The sequence below is a fragment of the Capra hircus genome, chromosome 2, assembly GCF_001704415.2.
Source record: "Capra hircus breed San Clemente chromosome 2, ASM170441v1, whole genome shotgun sequence".
In the NCBI taxonomy this organism is placed as follows: Eukaryota; Metazoa; Chordata; class Mammalia; order Artiodactyla; family Bovidae; genus Capra; species Capra hircus.
Genome location: NC_030809.1, coordinates 59,297,701 through 59,311,675, shown reverse-complemented (window position 1 = coordinate 59,311,675; position 13,975 = coordinate 59,297,701). Strand labels below are relative to the sequence as shown.

Here is a 13,975-nt window from a genome sequence, read left to right as displayed (position 1 = left end):
TTCTGTCATATATAAGCATGAATCCATCATACGTATACATATGTCTCCTCCATCTTGAACCTCCCTCCCACCTCTCACCCCATCCCACCCCTGTTCCAGGGACCAAAGCAAGTAGCAAGATGAAGACATCAATGAGGCAGGGATATTTAGCACTTGCAAGAGCCCCACGATACCACATGCTGTGAATTCAATCTTTTCAATGCCCAAAATGTGGAGAAAGGGTGCCAGTTCTCTTCCTGACTACATCATTAGGGCCTTGAATGAAGGCAAATTAGTCACCCTTTTTAATCCTCAGTTTTCCATTTGTTGTATTTCAACTTGTACTCTACAGGGGAATAAGCACAAACATGGGGCATCTAAGAAGATAATTGGTGGTAGTTTAGTTGCTAAATTGTGTCTGACTCTTGTGACCCCATGGACTGTAGCCTGCCAGGCTCCTCTGTCCATGGGATTTTCCAGGCAAGAATACTGTATGGGTTGCCATTTCCTTCTCCCGGGGAAATCTTCCCAACTCAGGGAATGAACCCAGGTCTCCTGCATTGCAGGCAGATTCTTTACTGACTGAGCTACAAGGGAAGCCCAAAATTAAACCATAATTTTAAGCTCCTGATTTCAAATTTGTGTGTGTGTGTGTTTTGTCTTTATTCCCTATGTTTCCCATCTTTAAAATTTTGCTCATTGGTATTCAATCAGTCAAAACAATTTGCAAATTTTATAATGATTTCCAGATATGAGGAGGGAACTCCAAGTTTCACTGGTACAGGCACTGATAGGTTCCAAGCAAAACAAAATCTTGGGATGCTAATGGTACCTCTAGGGGAATAAGGTACCGGATAAGAACTAGTGAAACTACTAGACGGCAACATTTGCACCAGCTTGCAGGCACAAAATGGTTTTTCAGCACTAAAACCACTGATAATAACACTGTTAATATGATTGCAACCTTGGATTACTTACAAATAAAAATAATCCATGATCACATCGAACTTCACTATGATCAAGATTCTACACAATGGAGGAGAGGTTTGGACAGTGCCAAGAGAGAGAAGTGGAGAGATTTCTTCCCATTTCTTGTCAACTTGGGAAAACTTATTCAAACACAAGACTTTTTTTGGTTTGTTTTTATTGTTGGCTCCTCTGGGTCATCATTGCTGTACACAGGAGTACGTGCAAGCAGAAGTTACTCTTCATTTTTGTCCATGGGTTTCTCATTATGAGTGTTTCTCTTATTGGGGAGCACAGGCTCTAGGTACACAGGCTTCAGAAGTTGCAGCATGCAAGCTCAGTAGTTGTGGCCCATGGGCTTAGTAGCCTTGCAAAATATGAAATCTTCCTGGACTAGGGATCAAACCCATGTCCCCTGCATTGGCAGGATGATTCTTATCCACTATACCACCAGGAAAGTCTAAACACACAACGTTTTACCCCTGTGTTACCTGGACTCACACACTGGAATGATCCACTTTAGCTTACCCCAGGCCTGAAAATGCTTCTTGCTCTAAATAAACCCACTTGAATATGGCTTAACTGAGCTTGTGGTCAGAAACAAAGCAGTTCATTTGAGCTAGTGTCCAGAGATTTACAGCTATTTGGAACAAAGTAAAATTGATTTAAAATTATTCTTTAAAAAGAAGACAGTGGTTAACAGACATCTCTAACTGAAATTCTAACTTAAAAGGTAATAAAGGGAATTGAAACATTTTATTTTATTTTTTCTTGTGTACATAATTTTATTCAGAGCAGTTCTATGAGGATAGAAACTCAAGAATTCTTTTTTTTATTTGTTTTTAATTGAATGATAATTGCTTTACAATATTGCGTTGGTTTCTGCCATATATCCACATGAGTATACCTATGGGAATTGAAACATTTTATTTTTTTTTTCTTTTTTTTTTTTTTTAATTTATTTTTTTTTTTTTAAATTTTAAAATCTTAAATTCTTACATGCGTTCCCAAACATTTTAGAGTGAAAGTAGTATTTTTCAGGTGAGGACAGTCCTTCAGTCTGTCTTTCTCCAACTCAGCATCCCTAAGATGCTTCTGCTTTTCATAGTACCCATTTTATCTTTTTCTCATTACTTGCAGGTTCTTGGAAGCTTTAGATTGTCATTCTCTTCTTATTTGCCTCAGTGATTTCCATAAGGATATTTGCAGTTAAACCGATTCAGAGAAACTTGTTTCTATTTGTGTACATGAATAATTTATAAATAATATATTTGTACATCAGGAGTTGTATATTAAATCAAATCTTGACAAGGTGAAATTCTAAGCTAATATCATTCTCAGATAAATATTATTCTGTTTAAAATGATAAATCATGAAAATAGCTTTTAATAATTGTTTCTTTCATTTTCAAAAGATAAATACACATTAAGTGCCTATTGTATGCCAAACAGAAACAGATCAGCCATTCCCCAAAAGAATCAAAGCTTAACCTCTTTCAACCTAAGGTATATAACACATACATCTCTGCCTATATATATCTGTTGTTTTGGATGTATTATCATCTTCTGGATAATATTTTTATCTGTAAATATTTTTAATTATAGAGGATAACTTCAACATATATTACTAAACTAAACTTTGCAAAGAAAAAAATGAAAGGGACAAGACTCAAAAAATGTTTTCTATTAATTACATAAACCGCAAATTAGAGGTTACATACTAGCTTTGTATGGGTTAAATATGACATACAAAGGGATTTCATTGACCCATGCTGTATTTACTTTCATGATATTTTTTGTCCAAATCTTTGTACTTGAAATATTATGACTTTTTAAACAAAACCAAAAGATATGATAACCTTGGAGCTAGTCTTTGTCATGACAGAAATCAGTGGGGGGGTAAAACAGAGCCATCTTGTCCTCTGAGCCAACATTCCCTTCCTGACTTCCATGTGTACTCCTCTCCACTGAGAACTAAGATCAGGGTAATTTTGGCCCTCATGCTATTGTTTATCCTTTTGTAACTTTAAAAGAAAATTGGTTTTTGTATATATTCAATTTTGTTGGTCTAAAATCTAGCTCAGTGTACTCAATTGTGATATGCCTGCCAGATTTGATTAGCATTTGAGCTTGTGACTCTGTGTCTGAACATTGTGAGAACTCAATATTCTTCTCTAGAGATACTTTTCACAAAAGTGTATATATATATACACTCTCTCTCTCTCTCTCTCTATATATATATATATGGGTATGGATATATCTCTTTCTGTATATATATATGTGTGTATATATATATATATATATATATAGAGAGAGAGAGAGAGAGAGAGCAAGAAAGAGGAAGGAGAAAAAGAGGAAAAAAGAAAAAAAGGAAGAAAGAAAGGGGAGGGAGAAACAGAAGGGAAAAGAGGAAGGAAGAGAGGGAGGGAGGGAGATATGTGTGTGTGTGTGTGTGTGTGTGTGTGTGTGTATATATATATTCTTTGCTCTCTTCCTTCCTTGCTTGCTTTTCTTCTGTTCTTTCTTCCCCCTTTTCTTTCCTTTTTTCTCTTTTTTTCCTATCTCTTTCTTTCTCTCTTTCCTTGCCTCTCTGTATATATGTGTGTGTGTATGTATGTGTATGTATGTATACACATAGATATCTATACACAAATATTTATATAAATACTTTCATGAAAAGAATTTGTATACATGTACATACAATGTACATATATTCTTCAAGACATTTTCATCTCAGTTTCTGTGACACCCTCTGTGCTATGTCAAGCTTGCTCCATTCTGACTTGTGAAGCATCTTGTCTTTCAGATGGAACTCCATTGACTTGGTGGATTGGGCGGTCCAATGAAAGGCAACCCTACTGGGGAGGCGCCCCTCCTGGAGTTCAGCAATGCGACTGTGGCCTGGATGAGAGCTGCCTGGACATTCGACACTTTTGCAACTGTGATGCTGACAAGGATGAATGGTAATGGGAACGCAGATCTCTCTGCACTTGTGCAGGAAGCCCACTAAGAGATGCATAAAATATCCCATAAAATAAAGGAACATGAATGAGAAATTCCATATGAACTAAGGCTTCTTAATGATGGTGATCGTTTTTAACTCTGGAACTTGCCAGTCCTAGTACTTTCAGGGCTATTACTAAAGTTTGTAACGTAAAGCATGTGGCAACACCATCATCGTATATTCTCAACATTCCATTTTCAACGTAAGAATGAAATGTAATATTTAGCTTTGCATTTAGCTGGCATTTCTATAATGTGTAGAATGTAGGCTTTCGGAAAAAATATGGGAAATAGGGATGTGTAATTACACAGACGGTTTCTTTATTGTTGCATTGTCTCACTGATGAATGACCCAGCCACCAGCCAACCCTATTATTGCCAGTAAAAATAGAGAATTTATGCTTATTGAACATCAATTTAACCTTCATAACAACCCACTTATTCTTTTGTATTTTTAATCAAAGCACAGTTGGTTTAAAATGTAGTGGTAGTTTCAGGTGTACGGTACAAACAGGCACACGTACACACACACACATCTTTTTCAGATTCTATTTCCTTATAGATTATTACAAGCTATTGACTCTAGTTTCCTGTGATGTACAGTAGATCCTTTTTTTGATTAAAAAAATTTATATTGGAGTGCACTTGATCTACAATGTTTTGTTAGCTTCAAGTGTAGAGCAAAGTGATAGAGTTATACATACATATATGTATTTTTTGAACGTTACTCAGTTGTGTCTGACTCTTTGTGACCCCATGGGCTATGTAGTTCATGGAATTCTCCAGGCCAGAATACTAGAGATGGTAGCTGTTCCTTTCTCCAGGGGATCTTCCCAACCCAGGGATCGATCGAACTCAGGTATCCTGCATTGCCAGTGGATTCTTTCCCAGCTGAGCCAACAGGGAAAAGCCCCATTATACATATACATATAGCTATTATTTTTCAGGTTCTTTTTCATTCAGGTTATTATAGGATACTGAGTAGAGTTCCCTGAGCTATATACTAGTTATTTATTGGTTACCCATTTTATATATAATAGTGTGTATCCATTAATCCCAAACTCTTAATTTGTCCCTTCCCCCCTTTCCCTTTCGGTAACCATAAATTTGACAAAGATATTACAGAATACTGAGTAGAGTTCCCTGTGCTATACAGTAGGTCTTTATTGTTAATCTATTTTATATATAGTGGTGTGTATCTGTTAATCATGAACTCCTAATTTATCCTTTCCCTCTATTTGACAAAGAAAGAAAACCTATTATTTTTTTTATGATCTTCTCACTTTGACATCTTATGGTTGAGGAATGTAGATTACAGAGAAATTAAATTATTTTCTCACTCATCTACTAAAAGGGAGATCCAGAATTTGAACTCCCCAACACCAAGTTACTTTTGTAGATAAATTTAGTTTTTAGTTCTCATGGCCATGACGTCTACTTTTCCTTTACCCTCCTGGTTAATTGCTTGTTTTTTCACTGTAGTGATGGTGAAAATATGCACAGAACATTTCCAAAGACAGTTTGATTTTGAAAAATTTAAGACCTTCTTTGGTTTTGATTTTGTAAATTGCGCTTGTTTCATCAAGTACTGCTCAAGTATATTTAAGAATTCCTGTGTCAAACTGCTCCCAACTTAGTGGAAATGACTTTTAAGTGTTTTTCTTTCACTGTTTTAGTTGATAACAGCAAGGACTGTTTCAGATAAAATTTTAGGTCTGCTTTAAACCTTAGTTCAGTAAGAAAAGATCAAACATATGGCTCCATCAGGCTCCACGAAATGGTCCATGGCTTTGGAATGTTTTAGGCTGCTTGGGGCCTGAGTCATGTGACCTGGGTTCCTTCTCCTAACATGGCAAATAAGATAAAGTTAACTGGATGTCTCCATTCTTTGGGGACTCTACTCTTTCCTGCAGAGCCTTCTATCTCATCTTATAGATCTGCAAATAAAAAATAACTCTTCTTCTTTTTGAATATGGGGTCTCTTTTAACATTACTTCCCCAAAGTCTTACCCTTTGTACAGTAGAAGTTGATGGTAGCTAGCTGAATAGATGAATGTAATAGACTTTTGAGGAGAAGTGATCCCCAAATGACAACTACAAGCTTGAGAGACATGTGAAAAAGTGACATGATTGTTTGGCCAGGAAAACATAATCAAAATCCTCTGCAACCAGCAGTTTGATTCACTCATTATATTTTGATTCTTTAACTTCCTTTTGCTGTGTGCTGACATTAGAAACATATGAATTTATAGACTTACATGCAAACACCTTTGTTTTATTCTGTATCATCAGAGAAGATGATAAGGGGGGTTAGAATGTAAAGAGTCATTGAGAAGGGAAAGTGTTTCTCCTGAGTGCCTTCAATTTTCTTTTTTTTTCTTTTCTTTTTTTTTTGGTTGAACACTTAATCTTTGCTCACTTTTTCCTTTGGTGAAGCCCTTCCCATACTGAATGCTGCCTTAGTGCTTTCCCTTGCTAGGGAACAAATGACCAGAGCTGGACTTAATTTAGTAAACACTGAGGAAGAGAATCACATCACACCACTTAAAAGTGGAAAATTAGACTATCAAGTATTGAAGTGCCTCTACCCTCCCTTCTCCAGGACTTTCCATCAATCATCTCATCTACTGTCATTCCAGAGTCTCCCTTCTTTGACTTTCTCACTTGATCGCTAACCTTTGAACTCCTCCTCTTGACTTAACTTCATCATCAAGACTGTGCTCAGGAACACTTTTTCTCAACTCTGGAGCCATCATACCTCCAGCAACTTAGGTTATGGCATATTTCATAACCTTTTACTGTCCTTTTAAAGCCAGTGGGAAAGCTTCATCATGTGTCATTTTATTTAGCAAGTAACCTTGATTAGAGCATAAACATTTAATTTTAGATGTAGGTTTTGTTCAACAATTAACCTATGAAGGATCAAGAGAAATGATCTGACTGTCCCTCTGTAAAGATGCCCACTTCACCCATGGATGTCCTAGAGTTATGTTGAGCATCTCATATATAGATCATACAGGATATAGTATATAAAATACTAAGAACCTTTCAGGATGTGATAGGTAACATTGTTAAGTGACAATATTATCTAGGGGTTGCAATATAGTAAATCACTATATACTAAATGAAATTCTTACCCAAATTAGCTTTCTGATTCACTTTTCCAGCCCAGGTGAAATTAGAAATTTCCTTCTATCATTCTCATAAGAGAATAGATTCTAATTTTTTTGGTCCTGTGGCATGTAGGATCTTAGTCCCCTGACCAGTGAATGAACCTGTGTCCCCAGCTTTGGAAACAGAGTCTTAACCACTGGATTACCAGGCATGTCCCCAAAGATTCTGATTTAACTCTTCTAGATTTCATTTTCTTAGGACAAGCTATAATCTGTCATCAGTGATTCTGGGAAATAATTTGTTATACAGGCAACTGTGCATACTATTCCGTCTGACATTTACTCTTCAATCATTTGTCGAAAGAATGCCTACTCTGGGCAGTTTGATAGTCTGTTGTACAGAGAAAGCCAGGGGCATATAATTCTTACCCTTGAGGAACTTTCAGGGCAGTGGAATAGTAGAGGCTAACTATTTAGCAATAAATGCATTAGTGTGATAAGTTTGATTATACATATAAGCACAGGTTTGTCAGACCTAGGGTGCACTTGAGTTGGGATATGTTGATTTCAAGGAAAAGTATAGGTAAGTTTTGAAGAACCAGAAGTAACTAAAGGTAGTATAGTATACTTAAGTGCTGCCATTTATTCAGACACAGAAATGTAAGTAATATAAAAATAGCTACTTCTTCAAAATACAAGTATCTCACTGTAGTTTTTGCAGTTTTCATGTGTGCAATTTACATGCTATGTAGACACGGAAGAAGGTCAAATCCAGATCATGAAGCTCCTTGTATGTGAAATAACAATGAAACAGCTTTGTCTGTAACATGGATTGTGGACATGGCATATACACTCAGAATGAAACCTGGCATAGCCTTTTTGAAATGTGTTCATTATTATTTAAAGTACAAAATCTAACACCATTGGCGAATAATCATTTTCTTTAACATTCCTCCAACCTGATTCTTTTTTTTTTTTTTTCCTCCAACCTGATTCTTAGATAACATGTGGTCGATTCGGCTTTCGTTGCATTTCAAATTTTTGTTTCTGACAGGCATGTTCCTTTTGGTGTCTGAGTGCTTCTAAGAAAGCTCAAACATATTTACCTGATAAACGTCCCTCAAGTTTCTGCTCTTGGTAGTTAGTCAGAATTCTGACTTGGGCTACTATAGCATTTAGTCGATAGCACATTGATATATTACAAGTCCTAGATAATATTGTCTCTCAAAAATGTCGTGTCAGAGAAAGACAAATATCATAGGATATTGTCTATATGTGGAATCTGGAAAGAAAAAATGGTACAAATAACCTTATTTATAAAGAGAAACAGACTCACAGATCTAGAAAACAAACTTATGGTTACCAAAGGGGAAAGGTGGTAGAGGGATAAATTACCGGTCTGGAATTAACATATACACACTACCATATATAAAATAGATAATCAGCAAGGACCTACTATATAGTACAGTGAACTATACTCTGTAATAACTTATAAAGGAAAAGGATACTCTGTGATAACCTATAGTGGAAACAAATCTAAAAAAGAATATCTATATCTATCTATCTATCTATCTATCTATCTATCTGTATATCACTGAATTACTTTGCTGTACAACTAAAAAGCCTTTTGATGAAAGTGAAAGAGGAGAGTGAAAAAGTTGGCTTAAAGCTCAACATTCAGAAAACTAAGATCATGGCATCTGGGCCCAGCACTTCATGACAAATAGATGGGGAAACAGTGGAAACAGTGGCTGACTTTATTTTCTTGGGCTCCAAAATCACTGCAGATGGTGATTGCAGCCATGAAATTAAAAGACGCTTACTCCTTGGAAGGAAAGTTATGACCAACCTAGAGAGCATATTGAAAAGCAGAGATATTACTTTGCCAACAGAGGTCCTTCTAGCCAAAGCTATGGTTTTTCCAGTGGTCATGTATGGATGTGAGAGTTGGACTGTGAAGAAAGCTGAGTGCCGAATAATTGATGCTTTTGAACTGTGGTGTTGGAGAAGACTCTTGAGAGTCCCTTGGACTGCAAGGAGATCCAACCAGTCCATCCTAAAGGAGATCAGTCCTGGGTGTTCACTGGAAGGACTGATGCTGAAACTGAAACTCCAATACTTTGGCCACCTCATGCGAAGAGTTGACGCATTGGAAAAGACCCTGATGCTGGGAGGGGTTGGGAGCAGGAGGAAAAGGGGACGACAGAGGATGAGAGGGCTGGATGGCATCACCGACTCAATGGACCTGAGTTTGAGTGAACTCCAGGAGTTGGTGATGGACAGGGAGGCCTAGTGTGCTGTGATTCATGGGGTTGCAAAGATTCGGACACGACTGAGTGACTGAATTGAACTGAACTGAACAACTAAAAGTAACATAACATTGTAAATCAACTATATTTCAATAATTTTTATATTTATTTCATTGGACGATAATTACTTTATAGTACTATGATGGTTTTTGTGATACATCAACATGAATTTGTCCCCTCATCCTGAACCCCCTTCCACCTCCCTCCCCACCCTCTACCTCTAGGTTGACTCAGAGCACTGGTTTTGGGTGCCCTGCTTCATGGATCAAACTTGAGTTTTAAAGGTTTCATAAAACAAAATTAAATTAAAAATAAAAGAAATGGGGGAAAAGTCTCATATACTGATGTCTTCTTAGCATTGTATACACTATATCTCATGTAATTATCTCAACAACACTTGAGGCTGGTTTTATTAACTCTTTGCCCCAGAAAAGGAAATCAAGGCTCTGAAATGCTAAGTGTCTTGGATAAAGTCACCTGTCTAAGGGGATAGAGTAGGAAATTCCAGCTGAGTCCAAGTCAGTACCCTTGCTGACTGCATCCAAGGAGTTGCTCAGTTTTCATTTTGCATAGCAGCCAGTGAGGATGCCAAAGAGACCTCTCCCAGGGCATCTCTAATCATGATCACTGCATGGTGTATTTTGCTCTCTGCTAAGCCAAGTAGAGCCTCAGTTGTCTTCCAAGACTCTAGTAATTGATCATATTTTATTCTGTTTTGAGCAACCTCTGTAACTGAGTTACTTGCTATCATATATTTCAATGTTGTTGTTGTCTGGTCATTAAGTTGTGTCAGACTCTTTGCAACCACATGGACTGCAGCACGCCAGGATTCCCTGTCCCTCACCATCTTCTGCAGTTTGCTCAAACTCATTTCCATTGAGTCAGTGGTGCCATCCAGCCATCTCATCCTCTGTCATCCCCCTCTCCTGCCTTCAATCTTTACCAGCATCAGAGTCTATTTCAATGAGTTGGCTCAGCATCTGTCCTTCCCATAAATATTCAGGGTTGATTTCCTTTGATGAGGTTTGATGGGTGCCAAGTAAATAAGAAAAAATGAGTATGCTCTGGGTATAGATGAAAGTAAAGCAGCTCCGAAGATGGATGAGAGTGGAGGGAGAAAACACCCCAAACATGATCCTTTGAATAAAGGGAAGCATCAAAGAGACTTCTGAACAGGTGTACCATAGAGCTGATTTCTGCAGGGGTTTCCATCCCTGTCGAAGAACTAAAAATGAAGAAAGAAAGAAATGAGAAAACTTGTAATGAATAACAGTCTCACAGTGAATGATTGTTTGCACAGTAACTTCTCTTCAATAGAATGACTCAGCCTCTAGACCTCCTCTCAGTCGGGTGTTTTCTGACTTAATAACTTCAGACGAATGGGCTGCTGAGAGCAGGAAGGGAGGTTGCCAAACAGCTCATGCCTAGAGATCTCACAAGACAGTGTTTGGAAGGGAAAAACAGTCATCTGGGTGGAAGGGAACAAATTGGGACACAAAGGATGGTTGTAGAACAATAAAAACAATGTTGGGTGGTGAGATGGAGGAGCAGAAAGATGGTCCAAATTGTGCCTCCTCTTGATGGCCCCGGACCTGGATGAAAAATTTTCTCATCCAATCAACCAGGTAGAACTAAGATGAAGCTCTCTTTTTTAACAGCAGGACATACTTGAATTTATTCATAAGCAAGCATAGATATTTTACGTGATTTTCATTCACTCTGTTCTTTGCCTCTTGTATTTACTTCTCCCTTGTATAAATGACATGGCACAGAATAGAAAGAAAAAATGGTATAAAGTTTATATTCTGGTCATCTGATCATCGAACAAAGGAAATCTATTGTTCTTTTTTTTTTTTTTTTTTAAAGCAGGATATTTAGGTTATTCGTTTTTACTCAGTGTGTGGTATCCTGGAGCTTCAAATCACTGTTAGCCCTTAATTGCACTTCTCTGCCACCAAGAAATTATCTAATAAATGGTGCTGAAGCCATGAATGAATAATGGGTAATGACTTTCTGTAAAGGCATTTTTACCTCTCAGTCTTTTTGAAAATTGGGCTATGATCATTCAAGGATTAACAGATATTTACTACAGTGTTGACTGTTACCCACCTTTTATTATCTCACCAGAAATATTTACTCCAAGTTTAAACTTTTTTGCGGCAGATTGATTTTCTCTCAGCTATCAAAGCATAGTCAGAAGTGGCCATGCCACTCCCAAAGCTATATTTTTATACATTTGCCTTGAGCTGTTTTCTTTGTAAAGACAGGTCTAATCCAGTCCCAGAACCTTGACCTTCACAAGGGCCCTTCACTCCTTTCCTTGGAGACTTAATGAGACAATTGCCTTGGGGGAAATGATGCTGGTTACATCTAAGGGTTTATGGTTTTGCCGTTTCTTCATATAGGCTATTCTTTGACCTTTCAGACCCCTTTTGATTTCCCCAAAACCACTACCTCTGGGATTCCCATCCTCAGTGCAGCGATGGTGCTTCAAACTAGGTAATGCCATAAGATGGGGCAGGAATTCTGAAATCTGGAAAATAAAGGCTCTATTTCTTATTTAAAAAAAAATAATATTGTACAATCTCTACTGGAGGAAGTGTTTTATTCATAGATCTGTTTATGAGCTTTTCCAGTGATTGTTAGGGTTTGCAGGGTTTTTACTCTCTCAGTCCTCGATTTCCATGTTCATCGAGCAATACAATCAGAGCCAGAGCCTTGGATTGGAAAAAGTGTGCTAGGCACACGGTAAGTTATTCATAGGTTAACTTCTGAGTGAATGAATGAATCCATGAGTTTTTTTTTTTTTTTTCCTTTCTCCCTATACCCTCATCCTGGACAAATATGCCTTCTCCTTGCTGGTTATGTTCTGCTCTTTTATTCCGTAAATTGTCACTGAAAGCATATATCCTGGAGCAACTTGATATTGACTTGTTTACATTAACAATCCTATGACTGGGTTTCAGATTGTTTTTAAATAAAGTGTCTTGCTGTGTATCTGATAGGAGATGAAAGAAGGCATCACATACTGAGGAATAAAAGGAAAAATACAAAAATGGGAAAGCACAACTTATAATCAGGGATTGATATTTTAAAACTAACATATCACATCACCACTTTATAGAAATCTAGATGGAGTACAATAGTTAATACTTTGCCAAGGGTAGCATTAAGCGATATTTTTGTTTTTGTATTTTTTATTCAATGATGCTGCTGCTGCTGCTGCTAAGCCACTTCAGTCGTGTCCGACTCTGTGTGACCCCATAGACGGCAGCCCACCAGGCTCCGCTGTCCCTGGGATTCCCCAGGCAAGAACACTGGAGTGGGTTGCCAGTTCCTTCTCCAATGCATGGAAGTGAAAAGTGAAAGTGAAGTCGCTCAGTGTGTCTGACTCTTCGCAACCCTATGGACTGCAGCCTTCCAGGCTCCTCCGTCCATGGGATTCTCCAGGCAAGAATACTGGAGTGGGGTGCCATTGCCTTCTCCATCAATGATGCTACCATCCTATTAATAACATCTAATAGGCAATTTAAGACCTACTGGTTCTAGGAAACAAAACATAGCTATGAGATATGCTTCTTCTTCTTCTTTTTTTTTACAATTATAAAGATCAAAGATGTAGACTGAGGCTTCTATTGCCTCAGTTACCTGTCAACCTGTACAACTTCATCATCTCTAGATTTTATGTAGAGTCATATTTCTTTGGTAATTGCAGAACTGTGAGTATCCAAAATAGATGGAACTCAAAGTCAATGTCAAGGTTAAAAATGTACATTTCTTTAGTAAATTTTATACAACATTTTGATGTGGGCCATTACTGTATACCAAAATATTATAATTCTACTTAGTGCAATGAGTCTTTGCTTTCTATTTTAATGTGCTGACTTATCACTAAGTATATGGCATTACTCACCTAAAAGTAGCTCTTACTCAGAATAAAATTAGATGAGCTGCTTACTTTTTTGGACATTCTTTAAGTTTGCTTATAGCTGTCAGTTTTGACTCACTTAGCAATGTGTGAGGAGAATAATTTTTTCTGATTTTTAAAATTTAGAAGTTTTTAAAAATCACAATATAAATATGTTTATTATATCCTTATTATAAAAATTCAAATATTGCAGAAATAGTAAATAAAAAAGAAGCTCCTTCTTTATTATCACTAGGAATTATTTTATTATACCTAATATGTAAATTTTAACATTTTACATATTACCTTGAGATAGTAATAGTGGAGCATTTTCTGTGAAAGTGTGAAAGTGAAAGTGTTAGTTGCTCAGTCACATCCGACTTTTTGCTATCCCATTAACTGTAGTCTACTAGGCTCTTCTGTCCATGGAATTCTCCAGATAAGAATACTGGAGTGGGTAGCCATTCCCTTCCCCAGGGGATCTTCCTTACCCAAGGATCAAACCCTGGTTTCCTGCCCTGCAGGCAGATTCTTTATGGTCTGAGCCACAAGAGAAGCCCATATGTAGGGTACATCTACATATAAATATCTTCTTATGTATTTGTCATATTTATGAATATTAAAGTTTATTCATTTTTCACTGTTTTAATACAAAACATATCATTCTGCAACTTTATTTCTACATGAAATATATCTCAG

The 13,975-nt window shown here is 37.1% G+C and overlaps 1 protein-coding gene across 1 annotated transcript in view; it reads left to right on the top strand.

The window, feature by feature from the left end:
- CNTNAP5 (contactin associated protein like 5) overlaps positions 1 to 13,975 on the top strand; it is a 1,089,942-nt gene that overhangs the window by 867,942 nt on the left and 208,025 nt on the right. Inside the window, exon 14 of the mRNA XM_018061606.1 lies at positions 3,751 to 3,907. Coding sequence (XP_017917095.1) covers positions 3,751 to 3,907 — 157 coding nt within the window. The remainder of the gene's footprint in view (positions 1 to 3,750; positions 3,908 to 13,975) is intronic.